The 27,216-nt window shown below is 40.3% G+C and overlaps 2 protein-coding genes across 11 annotated transcripts in view; one reads left to right on the top strand and one right to left on the bottom strand.

The window, feature by feature from the left end:
- Nucleotides 1-10,948, bottom strand: part of LOC124123005 (spermine oxidase-like) — a 69,438-nt gene extending 58,490 nt beyond the window's left edge. For 2 of the 3 annotated variants that reach the window (XM_048402657.1, XM_048402655.1), the window contains exon 1: nt 5,885-5,957. The gene's annotated coding sequence lies outside the window, so the exon portion shown is untranslated. Of the gene's footprint in view, nt 1-5,884; nt 5,958-10,672 lie in introns of those variants that run through there. The other variant, XM_048402656.1, reaches the window with a different exon arrangement.
- Nucleotides 2,822-25,896, top strand: LOC124123062 (stearoyl-CoA desaturase 5-like). Of its 8 annotated transcripts, XR_006859258.1 has the most exons (6): nt 6,291-6,443; nt 17,792-18,032; nt 18,727-18,857; nt 21,225-21,430; nt 23,902-24,388; nt 25,848-25,896. XR_006859258.1 is itself a non-coding variant. In XM_046486302.2 (5 exons), the coding sequence occupies exons 2-5, from the start codon at nt 17,813-17,815 to the stop codon at nt 24,323-24,325; spliced, it is 981 nt and encodes a 326-aa protein (XP_046342258.1). In that variant the 5' UTR covers nt 2,822-2,991; nt 17,795-17,812; the 3' UTR covers nt 24,326-25,896. The 8 variants fall into 8 exon arrangements, 7 of the variants coding, with proteins under 7 accessions (XP_046342258.1, XP_046342256.1, XP_046342254.1 ...); XM_046486302.2 differs by lacking the exon at nt 6,291-6,443 and adding an exon at nt 2,822-2,991 and having other exon boundaries at nt 17,795-18,032; nt 23,902-25,896; XM_046486300.2 differs by lacking the exon at nt 6,291-6,443 and adding an exon at nt 2,823-2,991 and having other exon boundaries at nt 23,902-25,896.
- Nucleotides 25,897-27,216: the final 1,320 nt, after the last annotated feature.

Below are 27,216 nucleotides of genomic sequence, written 5' to 3' on the forward strand. Positions count from 1 at the left end.
AACGGTCTGACATCTTGATTGCAACAATGTTCTCCTCGTCGGAGGTTGACACAAATTCTTCCATCTGCTAGGATAAGCTTGAATCTTCTCTCTCCTGTGAACATGACTCTTTGCCAGTTTCTGTTCTACCAGCGTTGCAGTGTCAGCATGACGTCTGGTCGTGTCCAGCGACTGACAGGATGACTGCCTCAGATGATGCCGAGACAGTGACATTATCGTTCCTGAGATGGCGGATACACATGTAAAGTTCCCTGAATGGTTGTGACGGGAGGTCTGCCACCATCACCGTAGGGTTAATTTTAGCATGATACTGTTCAACGGTTTGGGTGTGAAAGAACAGTAAATCGTTGCTTGTATACCCATATCTCCGTGGGTTGGCATGCTGGCTATTTTCTCTTACTGCTTATGTGATTTAAGAAACCTCCCCAGTATGTACACCACAGCCTTATGTGATATGACATACCTCCCCAGTATGTACACCACAGCCTTATGTGATATGACAAACCTCCCCAGTATGTACATCACAACCTTATGTGATTTAAGAAACCTCCCCCGTGTGTACACCACAGCCTTAAGTGACATGACATACCTCCCCCGTGTGTACAGCACACCCTTATGTGATATGATATACCTCCCCCGTGTGTACACCACAACCTTATGTGATATGACAAACCTTCCCAGTATGTACACCACAGCCTTATGTGATATGACATGCCTCCCCCGTGTGTACACAACAGCCTTAAGTGACTTGACATTACTCCCCCGTGTGTACAGCACACCCTTATGTGATATGACATGCCTCCCCCGTGTGTACACCATAGACTTTAGTGATATGACATACCTCCACCGTGTGTACAGCAGAGCCTTATCTGATTTATGAAACCTCCCCAGTGTGTACATCTACCTGTTAATTTCTTTAACACATCTATCTGTTTCTATATGTTACATATCTATATGTGACTATAAGGAACACATCTATCTGTTACTATATGTTACACATCTATATGTTACTCTTTGTTACACATATACCTGTCACAACTATATTTTACACATCTGTTACAATATGAAACACATCTACCTGTTACTTTATGTAGCACATCCATGTGTTACTATATGTTACACATTTACCTGTTACTATATCTTATACATCTGTTACTATATGTAACACATCTATCTGTTACTATATGTAACACATCTATCTCTTACTATATGCCACACATCTGTCTGTAACAATATGCAAAACCTCTCTATGTTACTATATATAACACATTTGTTTGTTAGTATATGTAACACATATATCTGTTACTATATGGTAAACATCTATCTGTTACTCTGTTACACATATTTCTGTTACTATATGTTACACATCTGTTACTATATGTTACACATCAATCTGTTACTACATGCGACACATCTGTCTGTTACAGTATGTAACACATCTATCTGTTACTATATGTGACACATCTATCTGTTTCTATATGTAACACATCTATCTGTTACTATATGGAACAGAACTATCTGTCACTATATGTAACGCATATATCTGTTACTATATATAACACATCTATATGTTACTATATGTTACACTTCTGTCTGTTGCTATATGTAACACATCTATCTGTAACTATATGTAACACATCTGTCTGTTATTATGTGTAACACATACATCTGTTACTATATGTTAAACATCTATCTGTTACTATGTTAAACATATTTCTGTTACTATATGTTACCAACTCTTACTACATGTTACACATCCATCTGTTTGTGGGTTCGAATCCCGGTTCGCCTCGATTATGTTTCTAGGTTTGTCAGCACCATACCCGTGCTCGCGGGTTTCACCGAAGTGGTAAACGTCTGAGACCTGCATCACTTCGGGCCTTCCTCCCACATTAAGCTGACACGCCGCGATATAACTGGAATACTGTTAAAAGCGGCGTTAAACATAACTCACTCCATCTGTTTCTATATGTGACACACCTATCTGTTATTATATATAACACATCTACTTGTTACTATATGTGACACATCTATCTGTTACTATATATAACACATCTATCTGTTACTACATAGAACACATTTATCTGTTACTATGTGTTACACATCTATCTGTTACCATGTGTTACACATATACCTGTCACTACCTCAAAGGTTGATACAAAGGCAGAAACGCTATTTTGTTAAACACTTATCCAGTTTTCGTTCAAGTGGGATTGTTTCTGGGGTGGAACAACATTTTAAGCAATACCGCAGACACTAGCCTCTTATTTTCATTTTCTATAATACACAAGATAGGTCAGTATAATTTACAAGTATAATTTATTTCAGGATTTTGTTTTTCTTGTTTCATAAAAGTGAAAATGAAAAGAAATATCAAGATTTTCATGGTGAGTCACAAAAACAGAGCAAAAAAATGAACGTTATGCAATATCCCGATCACCTAGCTAGCGTAATACCTATGTCTGAGGCAGACATTGTTTTTTTTATACCCACACATAATATTTTCTGACCACTTTCATAGAACTATGCATTTTCCTCCTACATGTTGCATTTGTTACTCCCTGACAAGTAACCCACACAAGTGTAAGCTGACAAGCGGTCAGAGAGTGCGCGCAGAGGATCCCACTGTGTAATAGAGAAGGTTATGGGGGGAAAGGTGGTTACCAAAACAATAAATAAACCACTGACTAATATTTCGGTTGTTCTCACAAACACAACACTGAAGTCTGTCGCCAGTGCTATCTGACCCGATATCCGTGGCAGAGCACAGAAGTTCGACTTTGAACTCATGTCAACATAATTATAATTGGGTTATACCACCGCGAACAGGGTTTTCCCGTGGTTGTCACTGGATATAAAGTTCAACACACTGCGTTGTATGTATAGTCAGTCAACTGCAGATCTCTGGCCCGTCTTTACTGTCCGTCGGAGCTCTATCACCCTCGCACAAACTTATAGTCCGACTTCATTTCACAGCTTGGATCAGACTAGGTAAGTCTGAAAAAAAAACACATTTTTATGTTCGATCTGGTAAACATTAGGCCTTATTGCCTCCCGATGCCTATTTCATGTTTAAACTCACTCTATCGAATTTGATTACCATGCCCCGAACACCTGTATTGTCCGACTATCCCAGTCCCCAACACCTGTATTGTCCGACTATCCCAGTCCCCAACACCTGTATTGTCCGACTATCCCTGTCCCCAACACCTGTATTGTCCGACTATCCCAGCCCCCAACACCTGTATCGTCCGACTATCCCAGTCCCCAACACCTGTATTGTCCGACTATCCCAGTCCCCAACACCTGTATCGTCCGACTATCCCAGTCCCCAACACCTGTATTGTCCGACTATCCCAGTCCCCAACACCTGTATTGTCCGACTATCCCAGTCCCCAACACCTGTATTGTTCGACTATCCCAGTCCCCAACACCTGTATTGTCCGACTATCCCAGCCCCCAACACCTGTATCGTCCGACTATCCTAGTCCCCAACACCTGTATTGTCCGACTATCCTAGTCCCCAACACCTGTATTGTCCGACTATCCCAGTCCCCAACACCTGTATTGTCCGACTATCCCAGTCCCCAACACCTGTATTGTCCGACTATCCCCGCCCCAACACCTGTATTGTCCGACTATCCCAGTCCCCAACACCTGTATTGTTCGACTATCCTAGTCCCCAACACCTGTATTGTCCGACTATCCCAGTCCCCAACACCTGTATCGTCCGACTATCCTAGTCCCCAACACCTGTATTGTCCGACTATCCCAGCCCCCAACACCTGTATTGTCCGACTATCCCAGTCCCCAACACCTGTATTGTCCGACTATCCTAGTCCCCAACACCTGTATTGTCCGACTATCCCAGTCCCCAAAACCTGTATTGTCCGACTATCCCAGTCCCCAACACCTGTATTGTAAGACGGATTTGAAGTGTAACGCGGCGAACGGGTAGACAGATCATATGATACGTCGCTAGCCCATCACTGCCTTGACGTAGTAGTGGGCTGTTGTGGTGGAGGCTCTCGCGTCGGTTTACAAGTCCAAAGTCGAATATCACTTTACTCCATCAAGCTGTCCGCATACAGAGTATGATGCTGACGCATGACCAACTCACACGCTCTGATGTCGGCAGAGCACTTAGATGACCAGTCGTACTGCATGGCTAGGGCATGCATGCGGGGACTGGTGGGCTGCTCTAACTGGTTTCAGCTTCACATCGTTCAAGCATGGCATGCCCGTATCAGGCATTTTGTCTTTTCGGGGAGGGTCATGAAAAAATGTACAAGGACATGGGGAGGGTCATAAAAAATGACAAGCATTAGTGAAGGGGAATTAATTTCAGTACCTAGGTGCATAAAAACCTCTGACCCACCAACCCCTGTAATAAATGACCGGCCCCTTAGTGTTTAGTGGCGAGAACGTTCTTCCAAACAAGACATTCCTTCAGGGCGCTTTCTCAAGAAAGTAAAGAAAAAAATGTTTGAACTGTCGGGGCGGTGGAAACATATGCCTCTGTTAGAAAATGTGAGAAAATGTTTCTTATGCGAATCTAATGATATTGGAGACAAGTATCACTAGATATTTGTTTGCAATACTTTGTAGATTTTAAAGGGTGACAAATCAATAACATATACAACTAGCATTGTAGCAGAAAAACAAGTACTTACACCTAAAATAAGCACATTTTATAAAGAAATAAGTTAACCTTAATTTGCCATCTATACAGTAAATTATGAATTCAAACTGTATTGGGTTTAACATGATATGTACTGTCTAACTTGAAAACCGGAATCTTTACGCACTTTAGGATTTTCGTGGTAGATGGTTTATCAAGTTGTATAAGTTATGTCTCCTATAGACGACACGTTGCAGTTTTTTTTAATGTAGACCGTCAACAAAGATTGAAAGGCTATTTGTCACAAACACTTCAACGTTAATTCGTAAATCAAGATTCTGCGATTCTGTCAATGACTTGGTGACTTTATATTTAATAAGTATTTCATTGTTGTGACCAAGGTCTCAAGGTGAGGTCAGTGTTCATTTCAAAGTTGAATTTAAAAAGTACCAAAAAAACCCAAATCATTTGTTGTATTTTCAGTTCAGTATCAGTACATATCAGTAACGAAGTAACGAAACCTTTAGGACATAAATTGAAGAAATACTCGTAAGTATAGTTGTATGAAAATTTGTATGAAATAGTTGTATGCCTGCATCGAAATTCAGATTGGTGTGGTGTGTACAAACACATAAAGTAATATCGATTCGGCAGCATATGCCACCAAACCCTCGATCCCTTGCGCGTTTGGAAAATTGGTTTTGCTTACACTTACAATTAACCTAGTTGTGCCCCTGACATTCTATGTGAAAATTAGAATCTAGTTTACTTGTTGGCACCCTCTGTAGAGTTGCATCTATTTCGAAACTGTTCGTACGGTGATAAGTGTTACCATAAATATAGAACATGGATTTCCCCAAATCTCACCTTGACCCTTCGAGGTCACATCAGGATCATTGCATGGGGTGGTTCACAAGATGGGTGCATGATCGGATAAAGGTTACTATTCTATTAATAACTTTTGACCGCAATCTGATGTCTGCACAGTTTAAAAACATATTTTTTCCAAATAAGAACCGAACCAATACCCAATTTAAAACGATCCATATGGTTACGAAAAACATTTTACGCGATTATTAGGCCTATCCAGTATCGCTATCTGCAATGAACTTGCAAATGGTTGTTCCACAAACATATAAAAATATCATCTTAGAAAGCAAAGCGTTTCTGTTTCCTTTTAAAAACCGCTGATAAGAGTTCTTCTGACTTAAATCGATCGCGATAGAGACATGTTTAAAATAGGAAGCAAACGTGCAATTGTACCTGAGTTCTCAACTCCTTACGGTGCCCCAACTACGTCACACCATGAGATCACGCCATTAACAAATGTCATCAGCTGACACTGCGCCTGTAAACACGCCGCACGATCTTACCGGTACGCCACGTGACAATCGTGGGTAGCACATGCCTTCGCTCAGATTAATATTTTTCCTTGGTGAACATATCAACACTAACAAATTGCTAGTGAGTACTGGACGGAGGAAGAACTACATTTGACCTCTTTGTGCAGAAGGGGAGAATCGGATGTAGACAGGCTCCTACTGTCCATGAAGACATACTCGCTAACATTGCCTAACCAGATACAACGCTTGCATAAATAGGTAATTATCTCCTTCCATTATTGTTTTATAGCTTGTTATTTGAAACAGACTGTCCCTAACTCACATCTCTCTTCCTCATTGTCATGTTGCCTGCATCGAGATTTAGATTGGTGTGGATATTAGCATATTATTACAAGGCGAGCCTGTGTGCTAATACACCGAGCCGACTAACACAAAGTACCAGCGGACGGACTCCAGCCCGTGTTTCTGACCGCTTCGAAGTAAGATTTCCTGCAAACATCTGGACGTGGAATGGCGATACGCACACGAGAATATCTCATTGGGAAACAAAAGGCAGATTCTCTAGTGTGGAGCGTGCATTCGTTATCCGGTTCAGCATGCTTCTCTGCTAAAACTGGTTACGTGCTTTTAAGTGTCTGTAGGATGAGTTAAATTGATATATATATATATATATATAGGCTAATTCATTTCATTGAGGTTGGAAATGTTAATAATGTTCTGTCCGACTGTCCTAATGATATTTTGATATGATGAATTAGATCGACTTGACATAGACAAGCACCATGCACTGTCAGTTTGTGTTTGGTACACATTGAAGCATTTGCTCACATCCTGATTGGACTTTGTACTTGCTGGCCTAGAATGCCAACTACCAATTGCTGTTATGGCTGGGATGAGTCAAAATTTACCACCTGGGTGACAACCCCCCTATTGACCAACCCCCTATTAATTAACCAACCTCTTACTGAGTGCCAGCTGTAAGTCTCATTGGAGAGATGGGTGCAAAATGTCAAGTTGTTTGACTGGAGTACTGGCAGAAAGTATTTAGATACACATATAAAACGATCTGGTCATGCATACACTGAAGATGACTGAATCTTTATCTATTCAAAGATATAAAAGTTAGAAGGAATGTATGCACAGTCAGAAAGAAATGGGAAGATTAGTGACTTGTAGTGTAACCATGGAGTTATAGTGAATTTTTGTCATTAAACGGTATATCATGGTATAACGGTAAACGGTATAAACCATGGGTCCTGGTACTCCTGTGGATACCCAGGTCCTACTCAGAACCAACCCGACCTGAGTTACCCATCCCAGCTCTAGTAGGTGCATAATAATTTGACTAGGATAAGGGCTAGGACGGGTAACTCACGGAATATACTGTTTAATGACAAAAATTATCTAGAACTCTATGGTTACACCACAAGTCACTAATGTTTGCATTTCTTTCTGACTATGCACCCATTCTTTCTGACTTTTCATGTTTGAATAAAGATAAAACTTAGACACCTTCAGTGTATGCATGACCAGATTGTTTAATATGTGTATCTAAATACATTTTGCCAGGGCTACAGTCAACATATTCCCAATCAGACATTTTGTACCTATCTCTTGAGACCTACGATGGGTAGGGTTGGGTAATAGGGGATTGGGTACCCAGGTAGTAAATTTGGACTTGTCCCAGCCCAAACTATAATATAATATAGTGCTTCATTTTTGGTTTCTTTTAAATTTTTTTTTATTCTTCTAATTTATATAATAGGGAAAGTGACCCTGTTTCAGGATTACTCTATTTTTGGGGCAGGTAGAACGTAGTGTTGTATTACCTTCACTTACATTTGAAGTACGGAAAATGAACCAGGGAGAATAGGTTGCCACAGCTGTCATTGGTGATGGTGCACTGGTGGTGAAGCTGTGTAGTGTTGTCCCTTATCTGTGCCAGGATGTGCTGGTGAAGCTGTGTAGTGTTGTCCCTTTTATAGCTATGCAAGGGTGTGCTGGTGAAGCTGTGTAGTGTTGTCCCTTATCTGTGCCAGGATGTGCTGGTGAAGCTGTGTAGTGTTGTCCCTTTTATAGCTATGCAAGGGTGTGCTGGTGAAGCTGTGTAGTGTTGTCCCTTATCTGTGCCAGGATGTGCTGGTGAAGCTGTGTAGTGTTGTCCCTTTTATAGCTATGCAAGGATGTGCTGGTGAAGCTGTGTAGTGTTGTCCCTTATCTGTGCCAGGGTGTGCTGGTGAAGCTGTGTAGTGTTGTCCCTTAGCTGTGCCAGGATGTGCTGGTGAAGCTGTGTAGTGTTGTCCTTTAGCTGTGCCAGGATGTGTTGGTGGTGATCTGATCTGTAGGTACTTACTTTTTATCTTGGCATTCTCAGAAGCCTATATTTAACTGTCTGCAACAAATGTCTCTACAAATTCCCAAATTGAATTTACAGCTTGTGGTATTTTAATTCTGACTAATGTTATATATTTTCAAAGGCAACTTATATTTCATTGACAGCAGGACAAAAAAGCAGAGGAAAGGATTTAATAGTTGATTTTAAATTCTTGCATTGAATGTTTGGAGAGATGCTTTTCTTGATTCGCCTGGTACAGGCACCTCGCTTGGAATCCTGGATAATTCTATGCTGGTAGTGTTTTATATTGTAACTAACATGATCGGTCAACACACTGATCTATGTGCCTCGAATAAAACACCAACTTTTGTGATATTCCTGTTTTATAAATGTGAAAATGATGCACTGAGAAAGATAAAAGAAAGTTATTTTATTAATACTTCCATACCAAAATTAAATGACCTCAAACAATTGAAGTATTTCATACGATTATTGTACATTTTCCTGCCACTACATACTTATTTCTGAATTTCTATTTGTGTCATACGCATGACCCACACAATGTTATGCGTCTTATTGTGACGTCACAATGTTGGATTGCAATGTGACATTGGTATAAATGTTCACTTGAAAATCACATTTGTGAAACCGGTTGACTAAATTATACAGCTCATCTTTGGACTTTTGTATTTTAACCGAACATGCTGAATTACCTACCAGTATTCCAACCATGTAATCAGTGACGGTGGCCTGAGACAGTGAGCTAATTGCAGTTGTTTATTCTGCACATGACCCACGAGGAAAGAAAAACTGTGTCAAGTACATTAGGATTGTCCCTTGCATGTCACCTTTTTGCAGATATATCTCTGGACCTTTTAGGGACCTGTTCAAAAGTTTGATGTCAGATAAAAACTTTATTCCTACTGTTTAATGGCCCTGCAAACTGTCCATCTGACATAATCAAGGAAATGATTTCTCAATGTTGTATATTGTAACTAAACTAATAAAACAGTTTGATCCTACTTTTAACCACAAGAAAGTTTTCACTGTCAGGGCAAATTTAGACAAAAAGCAGGTAACTCGGACTGCCATGACACACTTGGATTTGCCAGGCATATGTCTCAACACATAAAGATTAAGTTTAGTATCCTACATTAAACTTTTGAACTAGTACTGGTGAATTGGGGACAGTCATTGTTTGCTTCATGAAGACTCAAGCTGTTTTAGTTGTACTAGTAATGAGACATGTAGTACAATATTACTACCTTCTTTACATGTGGTCCAGCTGCTGGCTGTTGCACCTACAACTGCCTTCATCTAAACAGTAGGAAGGAGCTACATTATTAGACATCACTTTATCATTTGCTAACATCAGCAAAATATAGTGACGTGTGGACACCTGTGAAGTTTCATTTTCTGCAATTGTAGAATTTGACTGGGAGTTTGCCATCCATGCACTCATTTCATACTGATTAGTGTTACTTTTTAACCATTGAAGTCTTTACCATACACTCAATTCTAATAGTTTTGCAGAGGCAACAGGGTTTAAAAATTCTATGTGTCTAACTCTGTATTGCTTATCATCCCCCACCACGAGGTGGGAGGGGGATAAAGAAATGGCTGCTGTCCCTTTTCTGAACATAACTCGGAAACCTTTAAATTCATTATGAAACTTTGCACATGTGTCAAACACATGCCGAACTGGTGCCTTTTGATGTTTTTGTATTTCCCTGAACATACTTTGGCTGTTTCCATGGCAGCAAACTGGAGTTACCTTCCCTTTTTCTGTGTATATTTACAACTGTATGAACAAACAAATTTCTAATGTGCCCCATGGCGGGGGATGGTGACAAAACTGTTTTCTTGTTTTGTTTGATTGTAAATATTGCTTGTCCCATTCAAACCATTTATGGCTTTCTTTCCGCAGGTTTTTTAAATATTGATATTTGTGGGTATTATCCTGATTATGTGATGCACATGTCAACATTAGGGGTCGGGAAACCGTCATATGCGCCGGACATGTCCGATTGGGAATCTCAAATGTCCGGGTTAATATATTGCTTACTGGACATTTAAATTTTTCTGTCCGGACATTTTAAAAAGTATTGTCCGGACATTCTTAAATTTTGACCGGACATGATCAACAGTTAGGACTGAGCAGTTTCTGTCTGCAGTTGTAAGATTGTAAGATTATCTACACTGACAAGCTTTGTTTGTTTTGATTGCTGTAAATACATCGTACCTACATGATAGTCCAAGCGGTCAATCACTGTAATAGGCAATAAACTGAGTTGACACTAATTAATCGACGACTAATTACTGAGAACATCTTGTTAATTTGAGTGAAAGGTGTTTACAACTGTACATAAATACCTTGCATCGTCGATGTACCTTGTTCGCCCCTTTTGGAAACACATTAAATGGCCTGGCCGGGCCCGTGTGCGAAATACGCATCAGTCGGAAAGCGCACGTTAAATCTCCAAAGTAAGTAAGTAATGTACCTCATTATCCTCAAAATGCTATGATACGTAACTTCAGACAAGAAGCGAAAGCGTGACGACAGCCAGTCGACCGATGCAGATTATTCGAGCGGATCTGCCAAACCCTCAAAGTCTGGACGATCATTTTGTAAGTCGTGGCTAACGACTTTCACTTGGTTGACATACAATGAGGATTTGCAGATTTTATTGTTTTCAGTAGCTAGTCGTATATTGAATCTTGATTGACTGCCATTTCATCATGTCAAAACTTTGCATTAGTTAGATATTTTTAGCCACATTATTTACTATAAATGCTGACATTATCAGTTGTTGATGTTTACTACCAACAGCTTTCATATAACTGTCTGCCTATTGCTGCACACATTGTCACAGATTGAGCATGATGAATACTTGGAGAAATCAGGGTGGCCACAACTTTACACAGGGCTCTATGCTTTTGTAGGAACTAAATTTTTTGTTGTGTAAATGCAGTGTGTAGATATAGATGTGGGTGAAAGTGTGAAAAGAATTGTGATTGGTCAATAGGGAAGAACGCTACTGTTAGTTGTATTGTGATTGGTTGAAGTGAAAGGGAGGTAACTTAGGATACTTTCACAGTGGTTTTCTAAACATTTCTTAAAAAAAGCAATTTCAACAATAATATGGCAAATATTTAACAAGTCTTTGACTGAACACGCTGACTGAGTCCTAACATACGTGCTCAATTTACCCTGATATGATGCCTTATCTGTGTGATAATTTGACAAGCCCTTTATATGTCACATCAGGTGCACTTTCCAATCACCCAAATTGCTGATGCTTTGTAATTCTGGATACAAGCAAGTGATACAATAAGAGCAGTATATCTGATTTCTGTATCTTGAAACAAACATAAACAAGAAGTTCCAAATGGAAAATATTAAAGCTTCTCTGTGTGTGTTTTTGATATTTGATACGCCCTGTCATTTTTGTGTTTTGTATCATTGTTCTTTTGTTAAAAGTGCAATTACAGAATCTGAAAGAAACTGAATTGCTTGAGAGTGCTGACATCTGATTAATTAAAAAATTCATGCATCCTATTTAAGTTGCACAGTCAAAGTTTGCTAGGGGTTTACCTGATTCAGTCTCCTTCAGTGGGTTGGGCAGATCATGCAGAGAGGAATTGTTCAGGAGTAAGATCAGGTTTTAATGAGATTTAAATTATTCTGGAGTAATTTGAAAGTCTGAGACACTTGTTTGTGAAAATACACTTGAGGATGTCATAGTTATGATTGTGTTTTGTACTGAAAACTTTTACTATTGAAACACTGCTTAAAATGTTGTAAAAAGTGTCAGAGGAATGGTGCAGCAAAGTTAATGAGATGTTTTAATGTTACTTCATTTTTTACATGTTTGATGACATGATTTACAATTAAACCATTATGGAAAAATATTACAAATTTGACAGTAAGGAAGTCTGTTGTGAAGTTAGCATGGTGAATCATGTTCCTGTGTTGACTGCTGGTAAGGAATGTATTATCAATCATGCCAAGTAAATTCATGTCAGCACAGGTTTATAATACAGCACAAGCATTTCAGCAGTGCATTGAAATGCTCTTTGTTAAGTATCTTTGAAGGGGCTTTTGTACATAGGCCACCTTGTAATGGGGACAGCGAGACATGACGCAGCTCACATGCTGTGCCATCAGCAATACTGCTGCATATTGTCGGGTGAGATGTATTGAATTTGAAGTGGCTGTGTGGACATAGACGGGATATACCTGCTATTCAGCATGCCATGGACAGTAGCTTATATCATGTACATGTCAGGAGATTTCATTAGCAGACTATGATTAAGTTGGAAGCACCCAAAATTCGTGTGGGTAATTGCCAGCCTGTTGGTGTGAGTATTTGTGGACCATGATAATCTTGACAATGGATTGGCCTAATTTAGCATTTAGTCATAGAGCCTCATTGAAACAAAGGTGGTGATTGGTTAATTCATGGAGTGCCATTATGTGTTACATAAACATACAGATGTTGAAGTGAAATAAACTCAACCTAAAGTCAGTTATTACATTGTTATGGAAGCAAATACAGATAGCTTATGCAGACATAATTCTCATTTACATTTTAAGAATAATGGGACTTGGCAGATTGTGGTTTCAGGTATTTCTTTTATTGGCAAATTTTGAGTTTTGTGGAATAACGTCTCACAAGCTGAACTTGTTATTTTCAGAATATGAATAGGTATTTAATAACTAATTCGTCATGCTTCCCTGTTTCTTATGTATGAGCAAGTTGACTGCCTGTTTCCTTGTGTCAGTGCATGTTGGTGGTCACAGTCAGATGGACAGGGGTGTTCTGTTCAGTGAGGCCAACTGGATATATTTATGCTAAAGTAACAAATTACCTTGGGTTGGTTGAAATTACAAAATGAATAAGTTTGCATAACTCAAGGTTTTATGCGACGCAGAGATGCCAATTTTTTTGGGTCAAGGTAAAACCTTGGCGTAACTGAATTTATTTAATACTTCAGTGTGAAAGTCTGAATTTTCTCTCAGTGTTCAACGAACGTTATCTGTTGCATCCGCCTTACTTCCCCCTCACAACGTTGAGACTGCTCAGAACCAGCATCAGTGCGTGTGCGTGCGTGTGCGTGCGTCCCGAAATCGTTTCCGGAGCATAACTCAGAAACCGTTAAATATTTCTCTACGAAACTTTGCATGTCTATCAGACTCATGCTGAACTGGTGCCTTTTGCTATTTAGGAATTTTATAAATTTTTATTTTTTACGTTTCCATGGCAACAAGTTGGACTTAGGTTCTATGAGGGTGCTGTTCGTTTCCGGAGCGTAACTCAAAAACCGTTAAATATTTTCTTACAAAACTTTGCATGTTTACCAGATACATACTGAACTGGTGCCTTTTGATATTTAGCACTTTTAGAAATTTTATTGTTTGTTTCCATGACAACAAGTTGGACTTAGGTTCTATTATAGGGTGGGTTCACTTATGGAGTATAACAAATAAACTGTTAAATATTTCCTTGCCAAACATTGCATGTCTATATATAAAGCACATACTGAACTGGTGCCATTTGATATTAAGGAGTTTTAGACATGTATATTTTAGAATTTCCTTTACAGCTATTTTGACATGGGCTAAGAGAAATGTTGGGTCAGTTACCTGGTTTGGGACCATAACGTGTTAAAATGGGCGGGGGATATAGATGACTTTGTCGACTATACACTTGTTTGCATATCCCTATCCATCCCTCCGACTGACTGCAGATTCCTCAGATTCCAGTTCAATGGGGAACACTACCAATGGGCAGCTCTCCCATTTAGCATTTCAGTGGCCCCGTGACTATTTACACGAATAATGATGCCAATAACTGCGTTTCTAGACAGACCAGGACCTCCTATCAGTACTGAGGGAAAGATGGCTAAAACTTTAATGCCACCTGTCTCCCTTCTGTGCCAATCACGCACACTTCACCAATTGCAATTGTTGCTAGGGTTGCAGAGGCCACTTACAACTGCGTCCAGTTCAACAATTCCTGAATCCTTACATCAGGCAACAGGATCCACTCAAAGCCATCACTCTACCAGTCCCATCTAATGCCATACCTCAATTGGTGGACGATAGTTGAATGTCTTAGAGGAGTCTCCTCATCCGGGTTAACCCCGAAACTACATCTGTTTGTAGATGCCTCCCTGCAGGGGTGGGGTGCTCGCTTACAGATAGCCTCATCAAAAGTGGCACATAAACAACTTGGAGTTGGTAGCGTTAATTCTGGCCATCTCACAAAGTCTACAGTCTGCCCAACTCACAATATCAGCAGACAACAGCACTGTGGTGTGGTGCCTGCGCAATCAGGGGACAACGCACTCCCACTCCCTGCTTCAACATACATTCAGGTTCTTCCATCAAGTGGATCGGCTTTAACTACAATTCATAGTTCAGCACATCCCCGGATGTCGGAACATATTGGCTGATGCCTTATCCCGACCAGACAGGGTGGCTCCGACCGAGTGGAAACTTCACACAGAGGCATTTCAATTCCTGCATCAGAGGCAACCAAACATCGACCTGTTTGCAACTTGCCCAAACCACCAAATTATGACGTACCGTATGTCTCCCCGTTACCGGATCCGCAGGCTTGGGCAGTGGATGCATTCAGCATTTCTTGGGAAGGGCTAAAAGCGTATGCATAGAGAATCTCACCCGAGTGTCTTTTGATATCAAATATATCAACACGAGTTGATAAAGGTGGAAAAATTCCGAGGCTTGCCGAGGATTTTTGCCACTTTTATCAACGAGTGTTGATATATTTGATATCAAAAGACACTCGGGTGAGATTTATTTATCATCCAACATCATTCTTCCAAGTTTTTTAATTTGTAGACTAATTAGCAGTGTCTTCAGTGTAAAAAGTACTGCTAATGGCTTCAGTGGCAGAGCCATTAGTGATGTCATTTGATTGTGACGTCATGGTAATCAGTGACGTCACAATGGTCTGCAAAGCATTGTGATGTAATTTCATTGCAGCGATATCTACAGTGTAGATATCGCTTGATCTAATCCAAGCCATATCTCCTGTGGGAGCCAGTTTTGGATGATAAAAAAGATCAAAGAGACAAGGAATCTTGCTCTGACTTTGGTCATGCCCTGGTGGCTAGTGAGAGGGTGGTTCTTTGGGCCCAGAAATCTAGCAGAAGACAATCCACTACCCCTCCCACATTTGTCAACCCTACTCATCCACCCTCACAGCAAATTGCTTCACCCAATGCCAGACAGATTTTGTCTGCACTCTTGGTTCGTCTTGAAAAGGCATTAAGTGCCAAAGGTTTTTCGGCATGGGCAGCTAAAGCTATCGCCTTAGCTCATCGTCCTTCTACCAAGTGGAGATCTTTTGAAACTTTTTGCAAAGCAAAAAATCAAGACCCTATAACAGCGTTACCACCAAAACACTTGAAAGGTAGCGCCATAACTACGTATTTGGTAGCCCTTAACTCAGCGTTGGACATTCGAGAGAATCGCAAAATGACCAAGGCCCCAGAATTGCAGGCCCTATTACTCATTGAGGCTTGAGGATCAGAAGGCCAAATTCCATACCACTGCTTGATACTTGAATGTGGTATCTCCAGGTTTGCAAGAGAGCCCCCCTTTGTGCCCCTCTACGCATACTCTTTTTATAACCTCACCAAGAAAACAATATTTCTCTTGGCATTAGCCCCTGCGGCACGGATGAGCAAGTTACATGTAATCGCCATCACATCTGTTTTGAGCATTGTATGCATGGAGCAGTACATCTCGGGTTATGGTGGGATTTTATAGCAAAAAATCATCTACCAGGCCAACCTGATCGTTCTTTCACTATCCCACCAATTTCTACGATTGTGGGGGTTGAAGATGAGGGTGAACTCCTCTTGTGCCTGGTGTGCCTACTACGAGCTTTCATCCGCTGCACCAAAACTAGGTGTAGTTCAAGGAAACGGTTATTCATACCCGTATCTCCTGCATCCACGACCGAAGTTAGTCACAACACCATATCTCTATGGTTACGCGCAGTCATCCTTCGGGCTAATGAGATCGTCAAACTTGATCTGCCAAAAGGGAATAATCCCCATAAGATCGGGGCGTTAGCCTCTACCATGGCATTACATGGTTACTGTGCTATTAAAACAATCATGGAAGGATGTTTTATGGATGCCCGACACAGATTTGAGTAGCATTTTCCAATTTTCATAAATTTATTTATACATAATTTTTTAAAGTATGAGAATATTATACATACATATTCCACTTGTTGTGTTAATTCATTCACATACAAAGACATACACATGTACAGGCCACCTAAATGGCATCAGCATAGTCATTTTTTCTTTCACTTCAAATTTTTTAGTCATGGTTGCAGTACTTTCTTCTCTTTGGTGCCAGTCTGCCACCAGACTGGACCTGGAGCAGAACAGTTGTGGCATGAGACTGCTCCTCCTTGATAATGTCCTCGAATTTGAAGATGTTTGGATGGTTGGGACCTGGAACCGATGGTGTCAAGTAGTTCCATACACTAACCCATCAGTTCCTCTTGATAGATTGCTGGAATAGGCTTGCTCTCACTGCGAATTTTAGTTTTCAGGTAGATCAGAATTCCTGAATGACAACATCATCTCCAGGAGAGTTGTGAATATCACGATACGTTGTGATGAAGCTGATGGAAGTGTTCACTGTGGACGGGCAGTTCTTTCTACAGCAACGCCATTGTACAGTGGTGTTGCTTCTGTTCTTATTTCTAAATCTGTGACCATTATGAACTAAATTCTGTCCATCTTTGGAGTCGGCAACAAATATTTACATGAACATTTGCCATTTTGCAACGACCAGTGTGACCAGTGTTACCAGTTCAGGCAATTTATATACATGGCAACACTGGTACCTATCACTCGCAAAGGATTACTTATAAAAATATGAATTTATACAATGAAATTCATGTTAAGTGTTCAGTTATCAGGTACCCATATTATCAGACATTAATTAAACAGTGTCCACTCTGAGAGAACAGTTCACCAGAACATTCCCACTTTAAATACAGACATACAAATGCAGTGAGCTGTAGCCCTTAATACAGGCTGAGGGCACAGTGAGGTTAAACCTTTGTAGTAATGCTGTTTATTGTGATAATGCAAACTGTGATATGTATGGGGATGAACTTCTCAGAAGACTTTCATCTCCTTAATGAGTTTGTAGTGGGGTCAGAGAATTTTTTTGTATATACCATACTTTTGATCAGTTGCTCTTTAGAAAGTTAACTACCTTTAGATATTTTAGCTGTGTTTCTGTAATCTACGCAAGAAAGTTTTAATTTCTGATGGTATGTTTTTTTACTCCTGTAACTCAAATAGTGACTTGGTTGATTGTGTGACATTGTTCCTGACATGAAATGTTGCTCATAAGATAAAACATTGAATTGGCTGGTTCACACTTGATTACTTTTACCCCACTCAAGTCACTCATATTTTCTGTTGTAGCAGCATCGGGAAAACATCAATATGGCTCCCAAGAATGTAATAATGGAAACCACTCCATCGGAGGACATGTTAACTGGATCCTCTGAAGTGGAGCCAGTCATCACAGCAGAAACACATGCTCAGAAACGTCCCCCTATGAAGATAGTATGGAAGAATGTAGTGCTGTTTGCCATGCTGCACCTGGCTGCAGTGTACTCGCTGGTACTCATCCCCCAGGCCCACCTCTACACCTTGCTGTGGAGTAAGTACATGCAGCAGCACACTGTCCTCTACAGTAGGCTGTCACACTGCCATCAGATGGTTTATCAGCTCCCTTGCTGTTTTACCAAGGATGCATGATGCTGTAGAACAGTGTGGATTATAAAGCAGGATGCTAACATTAAATATCTATGGTGCCAAAAAGTGTGTACTAACGACACCCTTGTCCTCAGCTATGTTATTTAAAAGTTTATCAATGATCATTATTAGCATGTAGTAGTTCCTTAGGTAGTTGAATTATCAACTGTGGTATCCCCATCAGTTTGCTGTGGGAGGAACCAGAACAATGTCATCCTCAGCATGCTCCCGAGGCAAGCGTGTCAACTAAATTATATAAAAAATCTAGTTTCCACCCTTGCCATTTCATACATACTTTTCTGTGCTAAAATAATGAGGGGACTATCGCACATGTCTCCAATCTTTTCGTTACCTGATGGACCAGGTCGTCTATTGAACTCATCTTTGTGGAGCCATTCAAAATAAGAACAGCAATCTGACACAACTCGTTTTGTAAATGGGGTGGCGCCACAATTGAGCCAACAAAGTAGACTTGAAAAGGCACAGGCAGAATCTAGGCTTTGATATAGGCTACTGGACATATGGACATAGGCTTCGGTACATATGCTTCTGGTTAGACAGGATTGACAGTCCTGATGAAATGATCATATCTGATACAGGTGCTTTCATGTACGTATTTGCGGCCCTGGGCATCACAGCAGGGGCACATCGTTTATGGGCACACCGTTCCTACAAGGCCAGAATGCCAGTGCGTATCCTGCTAGCTATCATGGATTCTACTGCCTTTCAAGTAAGTAACTCATTTGGGACACAAATTAAAGTCAAGTTGAAAATATAGTTCCTATTACTTACAGCCTGTCGGGGAATAGTGAAATATTCATTGCTACTTGCCTCTAATGGTAGATGGAATAGTAGTTATAGCCTAGTTAGAACCATCACATCATTCTCCCCACCCCATAGAACCATCACATCATTCTCTCCACCCCATAGAACCATCACATCATTCTCCCCACCCCATAGAACCATCACATCATTTTCCCCCACCCCATAGAACCATCACATCATTCTCCCCCACCCCATAGAACCATCACATCATTCTCCCCCACCACATAGAACCATCACATCAATCTCCCCGACCACATAGAACCATCACATCAATCTCCCCCACCACATAGAACCATCACATCAATCTCCCCGACCACATAGAACCATCACATCAATCTTCCCACCACATAGAACCATTATATAAATCCCCCCACCACATAGAACCATCACATCATTCTCCCCACCACATAGAACCATCACATCAATCTCTCCACCCCATAGAACCATCACATCAATCCCCCCCACCACATAGAACCATCACATCATTCTCCCCACCACATAGAACCATCACATCAATCTCTCCACCACATAGAACCATCACATCAATCTCCCCGACCACATAGAACCATCACATCATTCTCCCCACCACATAGAACCATCACATCAATGTCCCCCACCCATAGAACCATCACATCAATCTCTCCACCCCATAGAACCATCACATCATTCTCCCCACCCCATAGAACCATCACATCTTTTTCCCCCACCCCATAGAACCATCACATCATTCTCCCCCACCCCATAGAACCATTACATCATTCTCCCCCATCCCATAGAACCATCACATCAATCTCCCCCACCACAAAGAAACAACACATCAATCTCCCCCACCCCATAGAACCATCACATCATTCTCCCCACCACATAGAACCATCACATCAATCTCCCCCACCACATAGAACGATCACATCAATCCCCCCCACCACATAGAACCATCACATCAATCTCCCCAACCACATAGAACCATCACATCAATCTCCCCAACCACATAGAACCATCACATCAATCTCCCCAACCACATAGAACCATCACATCAATCTCCCCCACCACATAGAACCATCACATCAATCTTCCCACCACATGGAACCATCACATCAATCTCCCCCACCACATAGAACCATTACATCATTCTCCCCACCCCATAGAACCATCACATCAATCTCCCCCACCACATAGAACCATCACATCAATCTTCCCACCACATAGAACCATCACATCATTCTCCCCACCACATCAATCTCTCCACCCCATAGAACCATCACATCAATCTCCCCGACCACATAGAACCATCACATCATTCTCCCCCACCACATAGAACCATCACATCAATCTCCCCCACCCCATAGAACCATCACATCAATCTTCCCACCACATAGAACCATCACATCATTCTCCCCACCACATAGAACCATCACATCAATCTCCCCGACCACATAGAACCATCACATCATTCTCCCCACCACATAGAACCATCACATCATTCTCCCCACCACATAGAACCATCACATCAATCTCCCCCACCACATAGAACCATCACATCAATCTCCCCCACCACATAGAACCATCACATCAATCTCCCCGACCACACAGAACCATCACATCAATCTCCCCGACCACATAGAACCATCACATCAATCTCCCCCACCACATAGAACCATCACATCATTCTCCCCACCACATAGAACCATCACATCAATCTCCCCCACCACATAGAACCATCACATCAATCTCCCCCACCACATAGAACCATCACATCAATCTTCCCACCACATAGAACCATTATATAAATCCCCCCACAACATAGAACCATCATATCAATGTCCCCCACCCCATAGAACCATTACATCAATCTCCCCAACACATAGAACCATTATATAAATCCCCCCACCACATAGAACCATCATATCAATGTCCCCCACCCCATAGAACCATTACATCAATCTCCCCAACACATAGAACCATCACATCAATCTCCCCCACCACATAGAACCATCACATCAATCTCCCCACCACATAGAACCATCACATCAATCTCCCCCACCACATAGAACCATCACATCAATCCCCCCACCACATAGAACCATCACATCAATCTCCCCCACCACATGGAACCATCACATCAATCTCCCCATCCACATAGAACCATCACATCAATCTCCCCAACCACATATAACCATCACATCAATCCCCCCACCACATTTAACTTTCACATCCTCCTTTATATCCTTCAAAAATAAAAAAGGGAGATGCATTGGGTTTGTTTATTTTCCAGAACTCTATATTTGAGTGGAGTCGTGACCACCGGTGTCATCACAAGTATTCGGAGACAGATGCAGACCCCCATAATGCTAAGCGAGGGTTCTTCTTTTCCCACATGGGATGGTTGTTGGTGAAAAAACACCCTGATGTCATAGCCAAGGGAAAACAGCTGGAGATGGCCGACCTTAAAGCTGATCCTGTTGTCAGAGTCCAGGAAAAGTAACTGCATTTGTTTTTGTTACTTGTAATTAACTTGCATTAACATAAGCAGGGAACACAACCTCCTCCCAAATAAGAACATCCAGGCATCTGAGAATGTTTGCTGCAAGTGGATGACGAACTAAAATGACTAGATACAGGTGTATATCAGAGAGATATGTACACAGAGCTCCAGATAAGCTTTTGGTGTTGTGGGTATTTTACCCATGCATTTTAAAATCATTGGGTATTAGTAATTCTATTTGCGTATTCAAATTTCTGTTACCCACTAGTTTTTACACATGTGGGTATTTAAGTTAAATATTTAAGAACACTATTCATCTAGTCCCTACAAACTGGTGTCGTGTTGGTTCGAGAGCTTTATAGGACTAAAAAATACCACGATACTTCCACAAGAAAGTGTGATGGCAAATGATCATGATGTAACTGTCATCGTGGAGTTTGGCATGGTTGATGGAATGCCCGTTATAATTTCAAAATAAGTTGCTGATTTGCTAATCAAATACGCAGGGTTACTTCATAATATTTTGATGATACGCACAAGTTTGATTTTTGTAGCGTATCTGTAATGTTCGTTGCGTATTTGATACGCTTAGATTATATTTTACTGTGTGTTTCTGCATTTCTGATGTGTATTTCACGCAGATACGCAGCTTATCTGGAGCTCTGGTACAGAAGTATATCAGAGATATGTACAGAAGTATAAATGCATTTCTGATGTGTATTTCACGCAGATATGCAGCTTATCTGGAGCTCTGGTACAGAAGTGGGGCGGTAGGGTAGCCTAGTGGTTAAAGCGTTGGCTCGTCACGCCGAAGACCCGGGTTCGATTCCCGTCATGGGTACAATGTGTGAAGCCCATTTCTGGTGTCCCCCGCCGTGATATTGCTGGAATATTGCTAAAAGCGGCGTTAAACCATACTCACTCACTCACTCTGGTACAGAAGTATATCAGAGATATGTACAGAAGTATATCAGACAGATATGCACAGGAGTTTATCAGACAGATATGTACAGGAGTATATCAAGGTTAGATATGTACAGGAGTATATCAGACAGATATGTACAGGAGTATATCAAGGTTAGATGTGTACAGGAGTATATCAGACATGTACAGGAGTATATCAGAGATATGTACAGGAGTATATCAGACATGTGTACAGGAGTATATCAAGGTTAGATGTGTACAGGAGTATATCAAGGTTAGATGTGTACAGGAGTATATCAGATATGTACAGAAGTATATCAGACAGATATGTACAGGAGTATATCAAGGTTAGATGTGTACAGGAGTATATCGGGCAGATATGTACAGCAGTATATCGAACAGATATGTACAGGAGTATATCTGACAGATATGTACAGGAGTATATCAAGGATAGATATGTACAGGAGTATATCAAGGATAGATATTTTCAGGATTATATCAAGGATAGATATTTTCAGGATTATATCAAGGATAGATATTTTCAGGAGTATATCAAGGATAGATATTTTCAGGAGTATATCAAGGATAGATATGTACAGGAGTATATCAATGATAGATATATACAGGAGTATATCAAGGATATATACAGGAGTATATCAATGATAGATATATGCAAGAGTATATGAATGATAGATATATACAGGAGTATACCAATGATAGATGTATACAGGGGTATATCAATGATAGATGTATACAGGAGTATATCAATGATAGATGTATACAGGAGTATATCAATGATAGATGTATCCAGGAATATATCAATGATAGATGTATACAGGAGTATATGAATGATAGATATATCCAGGAGTATATCAATGATAGATGTATACAGGAGTATATCAATGATAGATGTATACAGGAGTATATCAATGATAGATGTATACAGGAGTATATCAATGATAGATGTATACAGGAGTATATCAATGATAGATGTATACAGGAGTATATCAATGATAGATGTATACAGGAGTATATGAATGATAGATATATCCAGGAGTATATCAATGATAGATGTATACAGGGGTATATCAATGATAGATGTATACAGGGGTATATCAATGATAGATGTATACAGGAGTATATCAATGATAGATGTATACAGGAGTATATCAATGATAGATGTATACAGGAGTATATCAATGATAGATGTATACAGGAGTATATCAATGATAGATGTATACAGGAGTATATCAATGATAGATGTATACAGGAGTATGTCAATGATAGATGTATACAGGAGTATATGAATGAGAGATATATCCAGGAGTGTATCAAGGATAGATGTATACAGGAGTATTTTAGATAAATATGTACAGGAATATATCAAGGATAGATACATGTATACAGGAGTATATCAATGATACATATATACAGGCGTGTATCAAGGATAGATATATACAGGAGTATATCAGAAGCATGCCCATAATGTAGCCTCTTTGTCCATCATAACTCAACCTTAATTTGCATCTGTTTCCTTTTTCAGATTATATGTTCCATCTGTGCTGCTATTCTGTTTCATTGTGCCAAGCATGGTACCGTGGTGTTTCTGGGGGGAGAGTCTGTTTGTATCCTTCTACCTTGCTGCCATCTTGCGTTACTGCCTGGGACTGAATGCAACCTGGCTAGTGAACAGTGCTGCACACATGTGGGGCATGAGGCCCTACGACAAGCGCATCAACCCGGCAGAGAACATGATGGTGGCACTGAGTGCTGTAGGGGAGGGATTCCACAACTACCACCATACCTTTCCTCAGGACTATGCAACCAGTGAATTTGGGTGGAAAATCAACTTAACCACTTTCTTTATTGACACCATGGCGTATCTAGGACAAGCTTATGACCGACGCAAGATTCCTGCAGATGTTATCAAGGCAAGGAAACTGAGGACAGGGGAAGGTAGCCCTTGATTGAAGACTATGGAGATAGATTGCTGGGTTTTGGTAGGAGTGGACACACAAGCTGCAACAATGGTAGAAATTCACTTGTATTATGTAAAAAAAAAAAGTGCACTATTAGTTCACCTTTCTTGACCTGACTACTGCCATAACAGTGACTGTGAATTGAGCTTGTCATTGAGACATGAGCTTGCTGTATGTTGGAAAGTCACTTTGCCAGAAACAATCAAACATGCCAAATTGATAATTATCACATGTAGTTCTAAATGTAATCAAACCATCGAGTATCAAAACTAATGTGGATGATTTTCAAATTCACTTTGTGACCATGAAAAGAGCTTGCTTTCCATGTCAGGTCCTTTTTGAACAGTGAGGTTTTATGAATGTCATGTCAACCAAGTTATTTTCTTTTGATCCTGTTCAAGCCAATATGCCACTAGTTCAGCCTAGTGGGTTGACCAAACTGGTAGGTTGTAAGTGGAACCTCTGTCACAGTATTGATGGTTTGAGGCCCATTGTATATATGGTTGGTATACTGGAGGAGACTGTCGCTAGTCGGACTGAGCAGGAACTATTCTTGCCACTTTTGAGGACCATTTGTTCAAAACTGAATTAAGAATTTATTTCATCAGATGAAGTACAACTGTTAGAAGGAGGATGTTGCCAGCAAGGACTTGAACTGCCATGCTTGAATCTGGATATATATATGTAACCTTGATCAAGGCTGTTTTTCTTGAATCTGTTTTGTTTTTTCTAGTGATATGATATGCAGTTAATCATGTTGATTACAGCTGCAGACAGTCCCAAGTAATCCACCTAGGCTGTTTTTGAGGAACATAAATGATGTTATCCTTCTCCATGTGTATAGCTATCATGAACACTGATGATGCTATGTGGAATATGCCTCAGACACCAAGATCAAGTATCGCCAGCAGTCACAAAGTGACTTGGCCGAGGGCGGGCAGTTTTCAAGTTATAATGGACACAATCTTGAATGAACAGATATTGATAATACACAATAGTATTGTATGAGTATTAGTCCGAGAACAAATGGCAGAATTATCAACCAACATTATACAAAATTACAATGTCAAAATGTCCTGCATCCGGTCCAAGCATCTGCAGATATTCTGCATCTAAATATGTCACAACTAGTGGTTGTCTGTAGGTTCTGTGTTGTAGGTGACTTTCAGGTTCTGTACATTATAGTTTTGTTTTGGACTGCTGTCCTTGGTTGTCATTGTCCAGCAGGGGCACATGTGCCTGAAGCTACCTGCATATGTGGTTCTCATTACATCAAGTTACCCTTAGGTCCATCCTGCTTGTATTGCTACAGGATTAGCAAAATTTGGGTGTTTCAATGTAAATTTCCAACTGTCATGTGTTCTTAGTTTGCTTATGTAGTAAGAACCACATAAGAGCATATTTTGTTGTTTGAGTTGTCTGTATCTTTGAAAGATTTTCATGCCTTTGTTTTATTTATTTCATTGACATACTTACGCCATTTTGTTTATTAAATGATGATTTCATTCAGTTTCAGAAAACAATCCTGGGTATGACAAAATAAATCGACCAAAAGTTGACCTTTTGTTGTCAATTGCACACCTGTGTTGAATGTCACACTGAACAGAATTAGTTACATCCCAGTGCATAACCTTAATCAAGCACACATGCAGCTCTTCGGAAGGAGTGCACTTAATTTAGGCAACAGTTAGTGTTAGCTTTTTTGGCTATCACAAATGATTTAGTTTCTTTTTAATACATCATGTTCAGTATGCTTAAGAAAAGGGTGGCATGTACCCCTTCACCACCTCTCTGAACTCATTAGTGTTGGAGGAAAGCCAAAGTATGTCATATCTCCCTTCTCATACATATACTGGACTCTTCTGCTGCTATTGCTTCATTTTGAATTTGGTTCGAAGAACACATATAGTTGTTCAATCAAATTACAAATTCTTTCAAGGACTGAAACTAGTGCATACTGTCTCCTGTACAACTAGGAATCTTTTTCCAGCAAACAGTTCATTGATGCTCTGCAGTCTCATCAAAATCAGACCTTAGTTCTCGCTACCGCTAAACAAAGATCTGAAGACATCCCATTAGGGGTCACGTCAGAACGACCTTTCATCCGACCAATGAGAGCGCCACTTACCAGATCATGAAATTAAAGTGACAGTCGGAATGTGATTTCTAATCTTACAACCTCGAAAAATATAACACGGGGGTATTCCTAATGATAGTTACAGGTTTAACGACTGAATCCATTCAATCTAGACCATCTATTAGCCATTCCATTCTTTTGTTTCAAATTTGTAATCGAGAATTTGTCCAAATATGTTTCGAAGCGTAGTCGCCAATTTGAAATTAGTGCTGTAAAGCATGAGAAAGTTACCTTCTGATTGTTCTGACGTGACCCGTAATGGGATGTCCTCAGATCTTTGTTTAGTGGTAGTGAGAACTAATGTCTGATTTTAATGAGATTGTGATGCTCTGTGGATTTGATTAAAAATATCGAGGGCTTTCTTGAGTGAATTACAATGAGAATGTAATGTTGCATCGGCATTATTTCAGCCATATAGTGACGGCTCGCTAGAACAACCCAGCAGTTTTGAATGTGGAACTATGCCTTCAGACTAAAACTGTCACTTTGAGTTCATTGGAGTATGAACCTTGATAGTATGAGGGCCAATGAACTCAGCCAGTACTTCTGTATATATCTGTGCTAGGGAACTCCCAGGAATGTCGAAGTAGTCCGTCGGTGTTTACGTTTCAAGAATGCAGTCTTGTGAAAAATGTATGAATGTCAAATTGTGTCTTTCATAGACTTATGACTGTCAATTTCGTGGTCATGTGACCAACCGCTCATCCAATGGAAAAAGACATATATTGTGTAAATTCACATT

This window comes from Haliotis rufescens, unplaced genomic scaffold (genome assembly GCF_023055435.1).
Source record: "Haliotis rufescens isolate VD_foot unplaced genomic scaffold, xgHalRufe1.0.p SCAF_28, whole genome shotgun sequence".
NCBI lineage: Eukaryota > Metazoa > Mollusca > Gastropoda > Lepetellida > Haliotidae > Haliotis > Haliotis rufescens.